The sequence below is a fragment of the Pelodiscus sinensis genome, chromosome 1 (genome assembly GCF_052426305.1).
Source record: "Pelodiscus sinensis isolate ZL-2025 chromosome 1, ASM5242630v1, whole genome shotgun sequence".
NCBI classification, from domain to species: Eukaryota; Metazoa; Chordata; order Testudines; family Trionychidae; genus Pelodiscus; species Pelodiscus sinensis.
Window position 1 is genome coordinate 100759712 of NC_143052.1, and position 20688 is coordinate 100780399.

At 42.7% G+C, this 20688-nt stretch overlaps 1 protein-coding gene and 1 pseudogene across 1 annotated transcript in view; one reads left to right on the forward strand and one right to left on the reverse strand.

The window, feature by feature from the left end:
- The window catches only part of LOC102445632 (uncharacterized), a 122052-nt gene that overhangs the window by 13920 nt on the left and 87444 nt on the right, over positions 1-20688 (forward strand). Inside the window, exon 5 of the mRNA XM_089782141.1 lies at positions 8368-8518. Coding sequence (XP_089638267.1) covers positions 8368-8518 — 151 coding nt within the window. The remainder of the gene's footprint in view (positions 1-8367; positions 8519-20688) is intronic.
- LOC149525611 (uncharacterized) lies at positions 10582-14590 on the reverse strand (annotated as a pseudogene).

Sequence of the window (20688 nt, forward strand, 5' to 3'; positions counted from 1 at the left end):
AGATCACTCATGAAGGACTTAATCACCACTTTAGCCTTGGCTGGTGTGCATACCTTGTCATGGTGCAACTGCTGTATCATACTGGTAAAATATAGGGAGTAGAAATGTTTCTTTCTTTGGATGCTCATCAGCCACTCCAAAGCTAGTCTCACTTAATACCCATCTGGCTCATCTGACCAATCACAACTAATTTACATTACTCAAATAAACAGTATTGAATATTAACTACTCCAAAAAGAAAAATTAAATTTGCAAAAATGTCATTGAACAGCAAATAAAATTCAAGGAATGTGCGAGCTGGAATAGCCCCATCAGCAAACAAAGGGGCTACATTCAATGTAAGATATTAAGCCATTTCTTGTAGTGACCACATAAAAATAGAAGTCTGTATTGTAATGTAACCTTAACTCTAGTTTTCTTCATAAAGCTTTAATAAAGGAATTAGACTCTTGAGTTTTGCTTTAGGGGTTTCTTCTGCTATGTTTTAGTGTCCACATCTCCATCTATGAACTACCCATACAAATGTGTCCTTTGGGACAATGCAGATCAAGAAGCCCAGCATGAAGCATGGGAGAACTGGGCTCAAAAAGCATCCTCAGATGAGGGGATACAACTGTGGGGCCCACTTCCAGAGGAGACTAGGCAAATCAAGACTCTGACCACCTTTAGCAAATTACTGCTGACAGCTCCTATTACATAAAAGTTTTGCACTAGAATGACATTCAACCTCTCTTCTCCACCCTCATTGAATGGAAACTCAGGCAGAAACAAACATAAAACATACCCCAAGGAGAGCTTTTTGTAACTCAAAAAGAAGATGACTCATAGACTCCATGAAGCCTGCTGAGGACCTTGCTATTTGTTACAAGCAGGGGGTGGTGGGGCCACTGGCTCTTTACTGCACTCTGGGCTCTGATGCTCTGGGACCTACTGGGGAATTGCCGCCACTTCCAGTTGCCTCGGGCCAGGCACTCCAGCCTCATGCTTCCCTGCTCCCCACAAGGTTAGGATGCCAGCTTTGCTTCCTGCTGTGGAGGGGGGAGAAGAAAACACCCCAAGGCTCCGTGCCAGATCCAGCTTGTGAGGAAGCACATGCGCTGCTGTGGGGAGGGGAGGAGCAGCGCACGTGCTCCCCCGCAAGCTGGATCTGGTGCAGAGTCTCGGGGCTTTCTCCTCTCCCCTCTCCCCCACGCAGGAAGCTGGTGCTGGCACGCTAATCTTGTAGGGTGGGGCGGGGGGGGGGCACAGGCTGGAGCACTTGACAGGTGGTGGCCTAAGCACCTGTCCCAGGGCAGCAGGAGGTGTCAGTTCCTCGCTGGGTCCTGGAGCATCAGGGCTCCGAGCACAGCAAGGAGCTGCTGCCGCCATCCTCTAGCTCTCCTGCAGGGAAGCCAGGGACCAGCAGGGAGCTCAGGGGTGGGGAGAACCCAGAGCCATAGCTACGTCTTCCTCCTCTAGGGACTCTGCCAAGGCTGGGGGGCGGGGCAACACAGAGTGATGTGATGATGTCACTCTGTTGCCCTGCAGGAAAATTTTTTTTTATATAGAGAGAGATTTGAATTATGTAGAGGCTGGATTTATGAAGAGGACATTTGGTCATTGCTGTCAAAAGAAATAGAAAGCAATTAATTACTTTATGAACTGAGCCTATTTTTTTAGAAAATAAATATTTAGTTTAGTAAGTATTTTATGGTGGACAAGAGAGTTCTACGTTTTAGTTTCTCAGGCTCCCATCAACCTCCTTATTGTAAGTGTGTATGAAACATTAATCTTCCATCATGATCACATAAAGTAGTTTTTAAATTTGCATTAAGAGATTTTTGTCAACATGACCTGTTTCATTTACCTTTCTAATGGAAATTATGCCAGGTTTGGATTGTCTGTTTGGTATGGCCCCACCATGATTTTGATTTGCAAGTTGCAGGGTGAGAGAAAAAGTCTTATATAAGAAGTGACACCTACTTACGGCGTAAGATGAATGGCGTACCCAAATTTCTGCATAGCAAGGATCTCTCTATCCTGCAAGAAAATTGGTAGGCCATCTCCATGTCAAATTTTTATAGATTCTGTGAAGGCTTCTTTGCAGGCCTGAGGACCCATGTGGAGGAAGATGGCCAGGCAGGGGAGAAGAAGGTAAACCCGGACAGGGTTAGGAGGCTTGCAATATTCCTCCTTGTGGTCAGGAAATGTAACCATTTCAGTCCTTCTTATAGAGCTCTGTCCATCACAGGAATATGCCTTTTATGGTAGTTTAAGATTATAAATAGCTACGTAGGGTCACATCCTCAGAGTGAATTAGCGCAGTTTCCTTGCTTTCAGCAGAGGTACACTGATTTGTGCCATCAGGGGACCTGGCCTACTATTATAAATGGCAATTAGCCAGTGCAGTATTGTCATAGCTTTTTTTTTATCCCAGGATAATAGAGAAACAAGGTAGGTGAGGTAATATCTTTTATTGGGCCAACTTCCACTGGTGAGAGAGACATTACCTGGAGCTCTTCTTCAGTTCTGAAAAAGGTACTCTTAGTACAGAAGTTGGCCCAGTAAATAGCCTGCAATGTATTCTGATCCTCACTTTTTTATCAAGTGAGGATCAGTGATCTGAGATCTATGGCTACGTCTACACTGTGGGGCTGTGTCGACACTGGAAAGATTTTGCGCAAAAGTTACCGCTTTGGTGCAAAATCTTGCCGCCTGTCTACACTGGCCACGAGTATTTGCGCAAGAACACTGACTTTGTACTGTACAAAATCAGTGGTTCTTGTGCAAATATTCTGACGCTTCTGCTCAGGGATAAGCCCTCTTGCACAGGCATTCTTGCGCAAGAGGGCCAGTGTAGAAAGCCAAGTTAATTTCTTGTACAAGAAAGCCCGATGGCTAAAATGGCCATCAGAGCTTTCTTGCGCAAGAGAGCATCTACACTGGCATGGATGCTTTTGTGCAAAAGATGTCTTTTGTGCAAACGCATCCGTGCCAGCATAGACGCTCTCTTGTGCAAATACTTTTAACGGAAAAATATTTCCATTAAAAGTATTTGCACAAAATCTTGCCAGTCTAGGTGCAGCCTGGGTGTTTTGTAGAGGAGGAAATGCAAATGGAGCATTCATGGGGCTATTTGTCGGAAAAAAAAAACCCCTTTTGTACAAGAATCCTTATTCCTCAAAAAATGAGATTTACAGGCTCTTGCGCAAAGGTTTATTTTTTTCTGACAAATGGCCCCATCTACACAGTGCTTTTTTCACAAAAACCTCTTCCGCAAAAAAAGGATCGGAAGAGGATATGCAAATGAGAGTGTGAAATAGGCAAATGAGTGCTCCATTTGCATATCTTCTGACAAAAAAAAACACGCAGTGTAGACGTAGCCTGTGTGTTTGAATTTGAAAGTGAAATACTATGTCACTGTGTTTGCTTCCTACAAAAAATTGAGCACTCAAGCTTTCTTAGTAGGGCTGTCAAGCAATTAAAAAAGTTAATTGTGATTAATCACTGTTAAACAATAATAAGACTCCAGTTGACCCAGGCTCCATGTTGCACTGCCCCTTTGAAACACTGCTGTGGCGTTTCAAAGGGACAGCCCCGCAGGAGCTTCAGATCAATTGGCATTCCCAGCTGATCCTGGGCTCAGTGCAGTACTGGTCTTTTGAAACGCCACCACTGCGTTTCAAAGGGGCAACACTGCACTGAGCCTGTGGTCAGCTGGCGACTCCAGCTGATCCCAGGCTCTGCTCGCATTGCCCCTTTGAAATGCCTTGGTGGTGTTTCAAAGGGGCAGTGCCACGGAAACGCCTGCGATTAACGCACATTAAAACATTAACATGTTAATTGCGCCCTGCATTAATCGCAGGCATTTATGCACATTAATTGACAGCCCTATTTCCTAGCGTAAAAACTCATGAAAAGCAATTTTGTAGCTCAAAGGCTCACTAAAAGTAAAATTTGAATTGTGAACTTGAATGTAAAATTGGACAATTCTGGATTCATTAATGATTGATGTAAACTACCAGGGTTCGTTTCTATTCCCTGCTGATGTAATTGTGTAACTAATGAATACGTGCAAACTGATCCCAAACTTTATATAGTCAATGGGAGTCTTTTAACTGACTTCAGTGGGCTTTTGATCATGCTATTGGAAACTGTGACTGATACTAGCAAATATAAAATTCAGAGCTGATATTCACGACTTAATTACACGATATACTGTATGTTAGTTACAGAGCAAATTGTGAGGTGTACACGTGCCCACCAACAAGGGGAAGGTAAAGGTGGCAATTGCTCAGAGGCCCGGAGGCGTTAAAGGGGCTCCAGGTCCTCTGGCCGTGGCAGTACTAGGGGCAGCTGGCAGACCTGGGCCCTTTTACATTACCTGAGGTGACAGGGGATGGGTGAGAGGAGGGGAGGAGGCTGCAGGTCTCCTAGGTGCTGACTTCCGAGTCCCAGCACCCACTACAGGCTGCACAAAATCTCTGCCAGCTAGTGGTGCACCCTGATAGGCAGTGTTGGGGCAAGAAAGGCCCTGGGCAGCCAGATGGTGAGTCAGGACAGCAACCCCCAGCTGTGTGGGGAAGGCAGAATTAGGGGGAGGAGCCAGCCCAGCTGCAGCAGCAATCGTTGCAAGGTTGTAAGCATGTGAGTGAACAGGGAGGGGAAAGCTGGCCTGGGAAAAGAAGAAAGTGAGCTCTGGGGTAGAGCTGGGCATGGGTCTGCAGGGATCAAGGGCCGAAAGGGGTGGAGGAACTGGGTGGAGAAGGGAACAAAGAGGAGAGATGTGGACAGAAGTAGGCAGGGACAGCTGGAAGAAAGGAACGGAAGTGGGGGGGAGGCGGAGGGACACAGGACCACTGCGAGGCAGAGCTGGTTTAAGGGTAGCTGGCGGGGAAGGCCAGAGAGGAGAAGGGGCCAAGCTGGGCACAGGACCACTGGGGGCAGAGTTGTGCAGAGTGTGGCTGGGGCGGGGGGGGAGGGTTAGAAGGAGGATGGAGGGTGGGAGGGGCACCTTCAGGCAGGTGGGTAATGGGTCTGTGACCATCTAGAGGGTTCTCTGCTTGAAGGGTGGTGTTTGGGATTTCTCTGGATGCAGAGCAGGATGACTTGTGGCTCCCTCGGAGCGAAGGGGATATGTTGTCCTGGGGCTTAGGATTCCTGTCAGTGGGCCTGGGCGTATATTTAATTATAATGTCAAAATGTGAGTGATTTTCAAATCTGGAAACATTTGATGATGACATGTGTGAATAATTTTGAATAATTAATACATTTGGTAGCTTTACAATCTGCCTGCAGACAGTTTAGACAGAAGTGAAGATGATATTCATCAAATAAATAGTTAGATGCAAATTATTCAGTCAGTTCTAGATGGTGCCAGTTGTTGTTTAATGCTTTTATTTAATAATAGGACAATACAGAAGCCTCCAGTGATCAAAACAATGCCTCTAAATGCTAATACATTTTGTATCAAAAGGTTGAGCAGTTTAATTGATAGAAAATCTGCTTCTTATTAGAAAGAACTCAGTTTCAAACTTTTAAAGTGTGTTTTTAGCAATGAAATGTCTATGTATATAAAATCAGGAATCCATATCTGAGCAAAAACAAAAATAAAAAAGGAAAAGGCTAAGTTAGAAAAACAAGAACTCTGAGGCCGTATTCACCCTTCTCTTGTATTGTGTCATCACTTAACCCAACACAAAACAAGTGTACGATGAGTGTAAAATGCTACTGAATCTTAATAATTAGCATTCTCTGTGTTTGCATATTGCCAAGCAGTATGGGGTCCTGGTACATAACTATGGCTTCTGGGTGCTACAGTAAAACAAATATTAATTTTATACACACTTTACCATGCTGCAAATGTATATATCAGGTGCAGAGTGACAGTGAACTGGGACACAAATATCTTTCTTAGGTGTGGAAGGTTGAGTTAACTCTCTGATCATGCGAGTGCATTTCTCATAAGTATCAACTTGGTTTCCAAGCTCAGAGCTCTGATAAGAACGTAAGAATGGCCATACTGGGTGAGACCAAAGGTACATGTAGCCCCCAATACCCTGTCTTCTGACAGTGTCCAATGTCAGAGACTCCAGAGGGAATGGACAGAACAGGTAATCATCAAATGATCCATTCCTTGTCACCCATCCCCAGCTTCTGGCAACAGAGGCTAGGGACACCAACCTTGCCCATCCTAGCTAATTGCCACTGATGGCCCTAAATTAATGGAGAGACTCTAGTTCTTTTTGAAACCCTGTTATTGTTTTGGCCTTCACAATATCCTCTGACAAAGAGTTCCATAGGATGACTGTGCCTTGTGTGAAGAAATACTTCCTTTTATTTAGTTTAAACCTTCTGCCTATTCATTTCACAACCCATATTTCTTGTGTTATGAGGAGTAAATAGAACTTCCTTATCTGCTTTCTCCACACCAGTCATGATTTCATAGACCTCAGTCATATTCCCCTTAGTCGTCTCTTTTTGTAGCTGTAAAGTCCCAGTCTTATTCATCTCTCCTCACGTGGCAGCTCTTCCACCCCCAAATAATTTTTGTTGCCTTTTCTAAACTTTTTCCACTGCCGATATATCTTTCTTGAGAAGGGGAGTATTCAAGATATGGAAGTAGCACGGATTTATATAGAGGAAATACAATATTTTCTATCTTATCTATCTCTTTCATAATGATTCCCAACATCCTGTTGATGTTTGATTGCCACTGCACACTGAGTGGATATTTTAAGAGAACTATTCACAATGTCTCCAAGATCTCTTTCGTGAGTGGTAATAGATAATTTAGATCCCATCATTTTAAATGGATATGTGGGATTATGTTTTCCAATATGCATTACTTTGCATTTAGCACCATTATATTTCACCTGCCATTTCATTGCTCGGTCACACAATTTTGAGAAATCTGTTTATAGCTCTTCACAGTCTGCGTGGGCCTTAAGTATCTTTAGTAGTGTTGTAAATTTGGCCACCTCACTTTGTACCCCTTTTCCCAGATCATTTATGAATATGTTGACTAGGATTGGTCCCAATACAGATCCCATTACCTCTCTCAATTCTGAAAATTGGGCATTTGTTCTTAACCTTTGTTTCCTATCTTTTTAACCATGTATCAATCACTGAGAGGAACTTGCCTTTTATTCCGTGACAGTTAACTTTGTTTAAGAGCATTTGGTGAGGGACCTTGTCAAAGGCTTTCTGAAAATCTAAATACATTATCTCCCCTGGACACCTTTTATCCACATGCTTGTTGATCCCCTAATAGATTGCTGAGACATGATTTCCCATTACAAAAATTACGTTCATCTATATGTTTGTCTACATGTATGACAATATTGTTTTTTACTATAGTTTCAACCAATTTCCCCAATACTAAAGATAGCTTACTAGCCTATAGTTGCCAGGATAACCTCTGGAGCCCTTTTTAAAAACTGGCATCGCATTAGCTATCTTCCAATCATTTGATGCAGAAGCTGATTTAAATGATGTCACACACTACGGTTAGTATTTCTGCAATTCCACATTTACATTCCCTCAGAACTCCTGGGTGAATGCCATCTGGTCTGAGTGACAACTTATTGTTTAGTTTATCAATTTGTTCCAAACCTTCCTCTAATGACACCTCAATCTGGGACAGCTCCTCAGATTTGTCACCTAAAAAGAATGGCTGAGGTTTGGGAGAATTTATGGGCAAACGATGTTAGGATAAGTTGTAGCTTTTTTTTCCAGCTGAACTGTTTCAATAGTTAACACCCTTCCAGTGTGGCTACCTTTTATAGATATTATGGTCCAGAACCTCAATAGAGTAGAGCTGTACTCAGCACATCGAGGATATGTGGGGAAGGATAAAAAGTAAACGTAAACCATCTTGGCGATCCCTGACCAAGGAGGTTGTGGGGGGTGTTTTTGTCAGAGTACACCCAATCTCTGTTTGGGCCTGCTCTAATTCACATACATTTGTAACAGCCCTAGTTTTGAAAATCTTGGCCTTGATACTCACCTTCTAAACTAACTGTCTGCTTAAACATTCCTGGAATTTTAAGTACCGGTACATATATAATTCCATTGAAGTCAATACTACTCATGTGCATAAATGCATTGATTGATTGTGGTCAGAGAGCTCAGGTGCAGGATTGAGCCCATAATGCAACACATCTCTCTGCTAACTGTCCAGCCTTATGTTTTCATTGTGAAATGTGTTGTGGCCTGTAAGAAGGAGACGTTATACATTTGCACTAGGGGTCTAATCTTTCATTAACGAAGTCAGTGGCAGAACTCTCACACATTTTAATTGTGTAGAATGGAGTCTTATATCATTGTACATGTTCCTGATGGAACCTAAGTGATAAGTTTTATTTGTGATCATTCTTTTGTTTGCAGACTGTTGGACTGAAATCACCAAATACTCTGAAGAATGAAGAAAGTTCTTTGTCTACTACTGATCTATGCCCAAGTACAGACTTGGAAGTAAAATCATCTATAGCTGGAGACTCTTTAGTTGAAGACTGCTGTTTGTTTTCCCAATTAACAGGTATTTCTTCTTAAAAGGGATAGCATGCACCACATTAGGTGCTATTCTGATCTCAAGGAACCTGAGGAGGACTGACAGTGATTGATCCTGGATGAAATAGTTGAAGGCGAGATTCGATTCCTTGATATAGCAATGCCTTAAAAGGCATGTAATTGAGCATGCTGATGGAGGTCTTGACTAGGAAATATGCTATTCTGTGCTTAGCTGCAGGCTCGCTGACGAGTGGGGATGAGGGTTGGGGAAAGAAGGGAGGCAGCTGCCCTGGAGCCCAACGATTTTAAAGTTCGCACCCCACCTAGGGCAACAGCTTGCTATTTGTTGAGCTACTCTCATCATTGGCCAGGCTAAGGTATAGGGGGCAACCAAACTCCACGGTCTCAGTGGATCCTCACATTATACAGGGCTGGGTAAACCCCTTTCTTTTTCCCAGACAGTTTTTTCCCCCAAGTAGAATTGGAGACGTAGGTGTGGGGGGGAAATGTGGGCCCACCCTCTACTCCAGGTTCCAGCCCAGGGCCCTGTAATAGCAGCTGCCTATAAAAGTTTCCATCACTAACTATGAGGCAGCTACAAAATCTCACACTTTCCTTATTTCAGGCTCTTTCTACTACAAGATATGTCTACACTGCCACCCTAGTTCATTTGCAAGTTCGAATGCCTACATTAGCCACATTAGTTTGAACTAGGGTGGCAGTGTAGACATACCCAGAATCTGCTGGTGCTTGCTTCTCTTAGACTCTCTGTAGAGCTCCCTCCATCCTCTCAACTCTGCATACACTAATTAACTGCAGGGAAGCTCTTTTTATAACCAGTCTCAACTGGTTCTTTACTTGGCCCCAGGTATTCCACTAGCCATGGCTCACCTGACTCTGAAAGCCCACTTAATCAGGTGCCTAATTGCCCTGATTGATTCTAGCAAGCTCTCACTGGTTCTGGAGTAGCCCTGGAATAAAGATTTACTCAGTCTGAGGCTAATATACCTCCCTTACAATTACTCTTTTGTGCCCTTCTGGCCTGACTCTGTCACAATAGGCTATTGTAAAACAAGGCAAATATCTAGAGGAGTTGATGTCTCCTCTGCATGTCTTCTTGTTTTCCTGTGAACTGCCTGGGTACCATGAATTATTCATTATTAACAGGTATTACTTCTTGAAAGTGATAACATGCATTACATTAGGTTTATATACACCTGACCTTGGTCCAGAGAAAATGGAAAAAATCCCCAGTTTTGACAAAAAAGTCAGGATGTCTGTGACAGGGCTTAAAAAGGGAACTGTCCCAGCTAAAATAGAATGTATAGTCACCCTAGATTATCAGCTAGTGACAATTGTTTGCCAGAAATAGCTTCTACCTTTACCTAGTATTGTTGAGGTACTTAGACACATGATGGGTATATGTCTTTCCCTGGCTGACATTAGCAAAGGAAATTAGATAGCTAGGGAAGAGGATTAAGGGAAAGCCCCCAAAGGCATGAAGCTCCCTGATGGATAGTGAGTGAAGTCCTGCTCAGTAAATATCATAGATCTGATTTTGCTCTTGGTTATACGAGCTTAAATAAGGGGTAACTCCAGTGGAATCAATGGAATTACATTAGTGGATATAATTTAATTGTTTTTTACGTCCATTTCTTAATAAAGTAGGAATCAGGGTCTTTTTTAAGGCTACTAAATTGAAAGCACAGTCAAGGTTCCCTGCTTAAACCATCTGATGAATTAAGCATAGTGATCCTTACAGAGCAGATAACTCATTAGCATTAGTTATCCTCTGAGGGACCAGCACTGGTTGAATCAACATGCCTTGCTTTTGTGGCATATATGATTTAGATGATGAATAGATCAGCCTTTTGTGGAACTGAGTCCCTGTCAGCTTGCAGCATAGGGGAGGGTCATACTATTTTGAATGAACAAATCTATGACTGAGTCAGCTAAAATCAGTAGAAAGAGATTATCAAAGGGAAATTTATAAAACTAGTATCACTATCAAAAAGCAATAATGATCCAATTACATGAGACATCATGATTTTGTATTATTTCATTACAAAATAAATCTTTAGTGTTACTTTACTACAAGAGATACTTTTTGTTACAGTACTGTTCTACATTATGCAGGACATTTAGGATAATTTTTCCTATCAATTTCAAAACACAAAAAGGAAAAGAAATTTAAAGCATTTGTTCACCATCCCAGCAAAGCTGCTTTTTTTTTTTTTTTTTTTGTAAGCAACAAAGTGGGGAATTGAGAATTTAGGCCTCAGGCCAGAAAACCACTAAAGTATATGCTTGATTTTAAGTGAGTACCCGAGTAGTCTTCAGTGTGATACACAGTTGAAGTTAAACAGGTGCTTACGAGCTTTTCTGGATCTGGGCGTTAGGGTGCAATATGGGAAGTACTTCTACTAGGGATTGAAGATCCTAATGGAACTGAAAACTCTAACCATCTGGCTGAGGACCCTTGATGTCTTTTAAAGAGTTATAAGTACCCCTTCCCCAGAATTTGGCTCCAATTCAGAAATGTTCCTTGATTAAATTTAGAGTGAGACCAGTCCAGGAGGATTGACAGAAATAGAAGGAATCAGGGTGAATAAACAAAAGGTGCAAAGCTTTAATTTAAGCTTCCCTGTTTTATTTATTATTTACAGTGCAGTCATGCCAATTATATCTTCACTGCTGTACAATCATATAGGATAACAGGGTCCCTGCCTGAAGAGCTTATAGTCTAAAGCAGCAGTTCTCAACTGCCGGTCAGCAGACCTGCAGCGAGGCCGCGAACCCCTGCTTGCCGGGCCGCAGCACACTGCAGGCCACGTCCCCAGCTGCTAATGAGCTCCGCCTGCTGGGTTTCCCCATGCAGCAGCAGGGTGGGTGGCCTGGCAATCAGCCAGGTATGCTGTGGCTGGAGCCGGGCCTCAGTGAGGCTGTCCCTACTGGGACAGGCAGGGCCATGTGATGGGTAGCTGCAGCATTCGGCCGGGGCCCAGTGCCGCGTGGAGCCTGGCTGCCGCGGTGCTCAGCAAGCGCCCAGCTGCCAAACAGCTGGGCCCCATATGGCATTCAGCCCCAGTTGAGCGCTGCAGCAATCAGGCTCCATGCAGTGCTTGGCCCTGGCCTGGCTGTCACAGCACTCAGCTGGGGCCAAACGCCACAGGGAGCCTGGATGCTGCAGCACTCAGCAGGGGCCCGGCACACTGCAGGCTCCATGCAGCCCTCCTGCCGTGCAGGGAAGTGCCCTGCGCTCAGCTGGCAGCTGGGAGGCAGCAGCAAGGTTAGGTGAGAGGGGCGGGACAGGCATGGGGGGCTCTGAGGATGGAGCTAGTGCTGGGGAGCTCTAGGGATAGGGGGCTCTAAGGGGCATGGGGGGACTGACAATGAGGGTACTGTGACATCCAGGATGGGAAGTTGGCACTGGGGGGCTAATAGAGGATTAGGGGAGCAGGGCTGGCATTGGGGACAGGGCTAATATTGGGGACTGGCACGGGGAATCTAGGGGAACTGGGTGCAGTGGGGCTCTGGAAACAGGAGGTTGGCACTGAGGCTTTTGGGGCAGGGGGACTGGCACTAGGGAACTCTGAGGGCAGAGGCTGTCACTGGGGGAGAGGGTTGGGTGCAGGAGTCTCTGGGGTCAGTGGCTGGCACTAGGGGGCAGTGGAGGGGTGAGTGGCTCTGGGGGCAGGGGCTTTTTATACCGCGGGCCAGCAAACCCATTCACAAACTTTTGGTGGACTGGTAACATTTTATTTGCATATTTGAATATTCATTATTTGCAAATAAAATGTTACCAGTTCGCCAAAAGTTTGTGAATGGGTTTATTGGTCCCCCCGTGTAAAAAAGGTTGGGAACCATTGGTCTAAGGGACAAAAAACAAAAGGTGAAAGGTATAAACAGGGCTTGTCAGAGAAGACAGTGGCCTGGGCCACTTTGAGTTTAGAGGCCCTAGCCTGGCTTAGCCCTAGGCTCCTGACGTATCTAACTTCTCATCCACACAGTCATACTAAAATCAAAAGAGCATATGAAAATGTACACTTGAGACATTTATTTATTAACAATTAAGTAATTATACCTATAACATGTATATTAAAAATGTAACTTTAATTATGAGTTTCCACTGCAAGCAAAACTCTTCCTTTTAGGAATGCTTTTCTGGCTTTGTGGTGTGCAAACTCATTTATAGTTGAAGAAAAACCTAATTTACATGCAACATCACTGTTAGTGTTAAGCACTGCGGACCCAGTCAAATGCTCGTCCCATTGTAGAATGATAGTTCTGTACTTGTTTTAATATGCACTCACCTGAAGCCACTGATTCAGGGAGACTAACAAAAATACGTAATGCAATTCTGATATTAGGAAATATGGTCAGTAGGCCGAGATAAAACATTTCCTGACACAGTTCTTTTGGCTTGAAGTCTGATTTAAAGTTGGTGGAATGTATATTTTTCAGGAAGATGATCTCATCACAGAGATCTCCTAAAATTTTGCTGTATCTTTGTTAAAACTGTTCTGCCACTGATGAATATAGATCTTCATCACGTAGTTCTCTGAACTCCCAGAGAAATCCAAAAAGGCTACACATTTGTTGCAGTGACTCAAATTGATGTATAAGACCAGATTTGATGGAGTCAATAATAACAAAAAAAATTGTTTCAGTATTACCTTTCTACATGAGATTGAGATGTTAGACTGTGATTGGATGAAATGTCAATACCCTGTGCTACTGATTTGGACTCAGAAATGATTGCGTCCCATTGATCAAGAATTTTTGAATATCTTTAAGAAGTCATTCAGTGTTATCCCTCTCAACATCTTATGTAGCATTGCGTGCTTCAATTACAAGATTAGTGTCATGGATCATTTTTAGCAGCTTCATCCACATGGACAACATTAAAATGCATTCAAATTTGGATATATACTTCTGAATTGACTTAAGCTCAGTGTAAGCTTGTGTTCTGAGAGTAAGAGAGTCAAGCTCTCTTAAAGCCTATCTCACAGAATCCAAATGCTGTGAAACTGGGTTAACGCCATCAATTCATACTCACCATCTCATCGTCGACATGCATTGAAGAAAAACAGGCAGATGCTGCTTCAGAATTTCCCACTTTCGAGGACTGCTACTGAAGAGGTTGTACAATTGCTGGATTGTTCCAAAGTATGTGATTGCTTCCTTGCATGATTCAGTGCAATCAACACCAACAAGCTTTAGTGTATGGTTGCCACTACCGGAGAATATATAGTTTGGATTTTGCTCAAGAAGAACTGCTTGTACTCCATTGTGCTTCCAAGCCATATTGGATCCATTGTTATAGGCTTGGCCAAAGCAGACTTGAAAATTAAATTTGAAGCCTTCCAGAATTTCTAATACTTGAACGGTGATTTCTTTTCCACTTTTTTTCATGACATTATAGAACAAAATGAATTGTTCTTCAATTGAAATCTTTGAACTTCCTGCGTTTTAACATATTGAACAACCAGAATTGTCAGTTCTTTATGAGAACAGTCTGGAGTTGCATCAATAATAATTGAAAAGTACTTCAGATGTTGTTTCTCTTCAAGAATTGTTGTTTGCACAAATGTCCCAATAAACTCATTTTATATTCTGCTAGACAGATAATGGTCTTGCATATGTTTTCCGTTCTTTTGTGTTTCATGAACACACTTAACATGGCCTGATAAAAGTGAGTCATACTTGCTAAGAAACTCAAGTATACCAAGAAAGTTTCCATTTGTAGGGTCATCGATACATTGACTGGAACCAAATAAAGCCAATCCCTGGTCAGAAAGAAAAAGAATGACATTCAATATACGCTCATGGAGGGTTTTTTACAGTTATTAGTTTCTGTGTTTATTTCACTCAGGAGTAAGTTTTCAATTGAACTGTCAGCTAGTGCTGCTCTACTAGCTGATTTCCATGTAACATAGTTATCTTTATGCGATACTGAAGTTTCATATGCAGGTATTCGGTCTTTCAAATTCCTCAAACTTCTGATACTCCAATGAGATGGATCAGACAGTACTGATGCATTTGAAGTATTACTGTTAAAAATGAAACAGGATACACAGTACAGAGCCTGCTTTTCCATGCTCCAGCAGAGCTAGTCTCTTGTGTAGATCTTTCTACTTGGAAGAATTTTTGTCAGCAGACAAGTGGGAAAAGCATGATTGTCAGCATCTTTCAGTATATTTCTTAGAATCTAAAAACAACTAACTGAGAAACGACTGCATTTGAGCAGAGATAAATATCTAATTTAAAAGGTTAAACTTACCTCAGTCTGAGCAAAATCACTTTACAGTAACAGAATTAATTATGACTTTCAAAACCTCTAAACTATGCAAAGACTGTAAACAGAGTTTCATAACATAGAATCACTAATCACAGAAGCTACTCCAGTCTCCAATCATGCAGATGAAAACTCAGATGTGACCGAAAAATTGCCAAAGGCTCAAGGTCCCACAATGATTTAAATAAAATGTTTGCAGGTGTATATAACTTCTTTTGTTGTCTCTGTTATAACTACAAGGTGTATAATAAATGGAAATGACTTAGTAGAAAAATGTCAAAATGTGAGGCCCCTTTGTTTTCTGAAGCCCAGGCCAAATGGCCCTCCTGGCCCCCCTCTGATACGGCCTGGGTATAAAATACAAAGGGGTCAGTGTAATGATCGGCCAGTGTTTCTTGATATTTCAATTGAGTTTCATTTTAAGATGTGAACATATATTTGCTTTATTTATATTATAGAGACTTTGGTTAGGACTTGGGGGTTGAAGTAAGAGAAAGGAAAGGTGTAAACAGATTTGTGGGAGCAATTTGGATGTGTGAGAGAAGGCAACTGAATTCCAGACTGAATTTGTCTCGATTCAGCTTCCAGCCAGTGGCTTGTGTTCTACCTGATGAGCCCATTATTAAATATTTATTTCCCATGTATTCATTTACAGACTGAAATCAAGTCACCCCTTAACCTTCTGTTTGTTAAGCTAAACAGATTGAGCTCATTGAGACTATCACTACAAGGCAGGTTTTTCCAGTCCTTTAATCATTCCCCTCATGATTAAATCATGCTCTTCTCTGAACCTTCTCCAATGTATCCATCTTCTTGAATTGTGGACAGCAAACCTGGACACACTATTCCACCATGATCAGATCACTGCCAAATACAAAGGTAAAATAACCTCTCAATTCCTACTCAGGATTCCACTGTGAATATATGTTAGAGTAGTGTTAACCCTCTGGGTCACAGCATCACACTGCCAGCTCATGTATAGATGATTATCCACTAAGTTTCACTTAGAATCACTGCTTCCTAGGACAAAGTCCTCCATTATTTACTGCATCAGAAATGGTTGCAGGCTGCCCCAGAAGGGGTGGGGCCTCAGGTGGAAGGGATGGGGCCAGGATACTTTGCATGCTCCCCTGCCCTCAACCCTGATTGGCCTGGGGGTGGGGGAGCACATGAAGTCTTTGCCTTCGACCCCTACCCTGCCAGGGGCATATGGTGCCTAGAGAGGCATATGGTGCCTGTTTTAAATAGCTGACAGTTCCCTCTAGGTGCTGCACACCCCTGGCATTGGGAGAAAACTTTTCATGCTCCCTCAGGCCAATCAGGGTTTGGGAGGAGGGGGAGCATGTGAAGTCTTTGCTCCTCACCCCTGTCCTGCCAGGCGCATGTGGTGCCTAGAGAGAACTGTCAGCTGGTCAAAACAGCTGGTGGTTCCTTCTGGTGCTCTATGTCCCTGGCGAGAGGGAGGAGACTTCATGTGCTTCCCCATCCCCAGGTCTTGATTGGCCTGGAGGTGGGGAGCAGCAGAGCGGCTGTGGGCCAGATCAAAGGGCTTAGCAGGCTGGATCCGACCCTCAGAGGCTGTCTTGCCCACCCCTGGAATACAGGGTCTGGTAGGGGGTCGTAACCTGGGGCGGAGGTGCAGGGATTTGGGCTGTGACCAGGGGTAGTAGACTGGGGAACAAAGGTCTGGGAGAGGGATATGACCTAAGGAGGGGGGTAGGAGGAGATGCCGTGTCTGGGGCTGGAGCAGGGGTGCTGAAGGTTTGAGTTACATGGGGTAGGATGCAGGAGGGGCCAGATGGTCGGGGGAGGGTGTGGCTGGGGTGCCTGAGGCAGGCAATGATGGGGAGACCTTACCTGGATGGCTCCCAGCCAGCAGCCCAGCAGGTTACTCAACCAGGGTGTGACGTAGTGGGGGTACCTGGCTGGTTTCTATGCTGCTGGCTCTGGGGTAACCCCCACTGGCTGCCGTGGGTACCACGACCCAGCAAAACAGGATGAGTCACTATGCAAACCAGTGGCCAGACACCCCCCATGGAGAGGAACAAAGGAAGGTGGAATGCTGCCCTGGCTGGGGGGCAGGGCTGGAAGAGAGTTAGTTAGTTGCTGGCCTTTGGGGAGCATGGAGGAGACAGCCTAGGGAAAGGGGCTGGAGTTTAGGGGCCCAGTCTCCCCCATCTCAAGGGGGCCTGAGGCATCCTAGCCCAGCTCTGTGACCAGATTACATCTGTGCTGTGCTGTATCCTGGAGAGGCAATAAACTTCCTCTATTCCACCGGCTGGTGCAGTCTGTTTGTGCCATTTCGGGGTGCAGGAGACGGGGGACCCCCAACGTGCCGTCACACAGGGTCCCTGCCTTCCATGCCCCGTACTGCTCACAGCAGCTTCAGGGGCCATGTGAGCCCGGGGGGATAAGAGAGGAGGGGCACGTCACATGCTGCCTGTCCTACAAGCAGGGAACTGCTACTGGCTGGAAACCGATCAATGGGAGCTACTGGCATGGGAGTAATGTGAGAAGCCTTTGCCCCCTCCCTCCAAACCCTCAGCATTCACAGAAGCACATGGCCCTGCAGCTGGCTTCACTGAGTGTTGAGCAGGAGCAGGGCAAGCAGGGAGCCAGCTGAGGCTCTCCAGCAGCTTGGTGGGCTAAATCCAGCCCGCAGATCATATGTTGCCCAGCCCTGGCCTACATTTCTTTGTTCTAAGAAGGTATAAATTTACCTTTAGCCATATTAAAACACACATTCTTTGCTTGTTTTTGCCCAGCTTCATAGGCGATCCCTATATCAGTAACCTGTCTTCATTATTTACCATTCTCCCAATATTTGTGTCATGTGCAAACTTTATCAGTGATGATTTTATGCTCCCCCCCCCCCCACGTCATTGATAAAAATGTTATATAGCTTAGGGCCAAGCACCAATCTCTGTGGGACCCTACTAGAAACACACCCTCTCAATGACGATTCCCCATTTGCAATTACGATTTGAGGCCTGTCAATTAGTTTTAATCCATTTATAGTTATATTATATTGACACACAAGTCTAAGAATGTTACATCAATCCTATTTCTTTTCAGCCAAACGAAATCTCAGAAAAAATATTATATTTTTCAGACGCTATAAACCATAGATGTATGCTGAGTAGCATTAATAATATTAACTTTCTTTATTTTTTTATTAATTGAGTTTCATATCAGTTGTCCAATTATTGTTCTTGAGATCAATGTCAGACTGAAAAGCTTATAAATTACCCTGGTCATCCTGTTAAACCATTTTAAAATGTTGCACATTAGCTTTCTTCTAATCCTCTGGAACTTCCTAAGTGTTCCAAGAGTCATGGAAAATCAATAATAATGGTCCCAGAAGTTTCTCAGCCATCTCTCTTGAAAGTTTTGGATGCAAGCTGTCCAAATTTGCTGATTTAAAAATGTCTAACTTCAGTAGCTGCTGTTTTACATCCTCCTGATATACACATAGAAGGGGAAAAGTTATATGCTATGACTAAATCATCTGTTTTTCCCAAATACAGAGCAGAAATATTTATGGAACATTTCTGCTTTTTCTGAATTATTAGTCACACTTCTACTATTTCTATCTTGCTATGGACCAGCACCATTGTTAGGCTTCTTTTTGTTCCTAATATATTTGAAATTCCTTCTTATTGACTTTAATTCTGATGGACCGTTGACAGCTTTAGGGGGTTAGCAATATTAATTTGGATAGTCTGGGTTATGAGCTGGCCAGTTAATCAGATCAAAAGTAATAAGGTTCTTATCCCAGAATCAGGCTACACACAATATGTGAAGGGTACTCAGGAGTATGACAGGACACTCACACTGAAACAAAAATAGTTTAAAAACTTTATTGAAGTATATCTGTTAGTAATCAAATAGCAAATAATAAAACAAATCAGGGTTACAAAGGCAGTATTATTATTCTAAAGGTAAATATGGTATTATTTTTATAAAGCTTTGGTTAACATATTCATACCCTTTCTGGAGGTACTAAACTTAGAAGATAAAGCTGAGAGCTATTAAAGTGAACTTTAGTTTATTTAACTAACTGATTTAAACTTACAGTTAAAATTGACAAGACTCCAAAAAGCCCCAAAGTTTAGAAACTTAGAAACTACTCTAGAAAATAAGCTCAGAAAATAAGCTTACCCTCCTACTATTAGGTCCAAACTAAAATAAGCTCCTGGCACCCCCTTTTTTTATAAGGGTTAGGTGCTTGGACCCTACTTCTATGCTGAAACTTATTTTCTTTATCCATAAAATATTAGTGTACACTTCCTTCATAGGCTGGATACATATGTTATGTTTGTACAAAATATTGATGACATGTATATACATATTAATGATATGAGATCATTCATGTGTTATATTTATTCTCCTTGTGGTGTTCCTGTTAAGTACACTGGGAAGTCGTCTGTGCTGTCAGAGGTTGTTTTATCTCATTACTATCTGTTTAGGTGAAAGGGTCCAAATATATCCACGTTGACTTTGCTATCTAGGTGAAAGGCACCAGACACATGAAAGCCTCTCTGTGTTATCTCTGTGAAAGGTCCCAGACATATATATGCTAACTTTGCCTTAGCTCAACGTACAGGATATGGTCTGAAAGTCCCTTGTGTTACAGCCAAACTATAAACCTATTATAATAAAACAAGTAATCAAAGCCATAAGGAAATAAAAAATCTATAAGAAAATATATATCTGTAAGCAAGCAGGTTAGCTTTATAGGTTACACAACATAGATTTATCCTTGTGTGTCTTTGCTTTCCTTATCACTTTTCTACTATTCCTAGCTTCTGATTTACATTTATTACTGTAAATTTCTCCTTTCCTACACTTGGTTGGTTTTTTCTTTTTAATTTTTAGAGATGCCATCTTTTCCCCTTCAAGCAAGGTGTGTTTTTTTAAATCAGTTCGGCCTTCTTCCTCCCTTGTGGGTTTGTGGCTTTTGGAGCTTCTAGTAAAGTGTTTTTAAACAGTTGACACCTACAACATGTGGAAATTGCTCCTTCACAGAATGAAACAATCATTTTTTTTAATTGCTTAATGTTTCCTGTTGCTCTCTGTAATTATATAATGGACTTGCCTAGAGAGGCAACATTTTTGTATGACAGAGGAGAATGTTGTTATTGAGATTTGAGTAAAAATGAGAACATGACAGTTTCCTCCATCTAGAATTGTATTTTCTTTTTTTAGCATGAACCAGTTCAAATTACTCTGTTCCAATAGACTGCTTAGTTGAGTCTATATATATATAGGAAACATGATCTGGTTTGTCACAAAATCTGTCACTGTGTGTGAATTGAACTGCTAAATTGATTTACAGTGTTGTAGTACAACTACTCCTGGACATCTGGGGCTAGAGTTACAGAACAATTAGTGTGAAAACAGCAATGGTATTTTATTTTTGAAAGATTTGTGCATGTACCGTAATTAGTCTGATCCATCCAGGATTGTTTATGAGGTGGAATTGGCAAAGCTTGTTCTTGCAATGATTTTTAATCTTTGTTTTTGTAATTAACTTTGCTTATAAATGTTTTGTAGTTAGGACAGTGTTATTTTAAATATACATTTTCAGTCATATGATTTTTCTATCATGGACCAAATCTAGGGATCCCTACTTAGTCCTTCCTGACTTTGGTCAATTAGAAAAAATTCCCATTACAGTCAATAATGGGGAGTTAACCTGAGTAAAACTGAGTAGAAACAGAGGGGTCAATTATAGAATCATAGAATCATAGAATAATAGGACTGGAAGGGACCTCGAGAGGTCATCGAGTCCAGCCCCCCGCCCTCAAGGCAGGATCAGGCTCCGTCTACACCATCCCTGACAGATGTCTATCTAACCTGTTCTTAAATATCTCCAGAGAGGGAGATTCCACCACCTC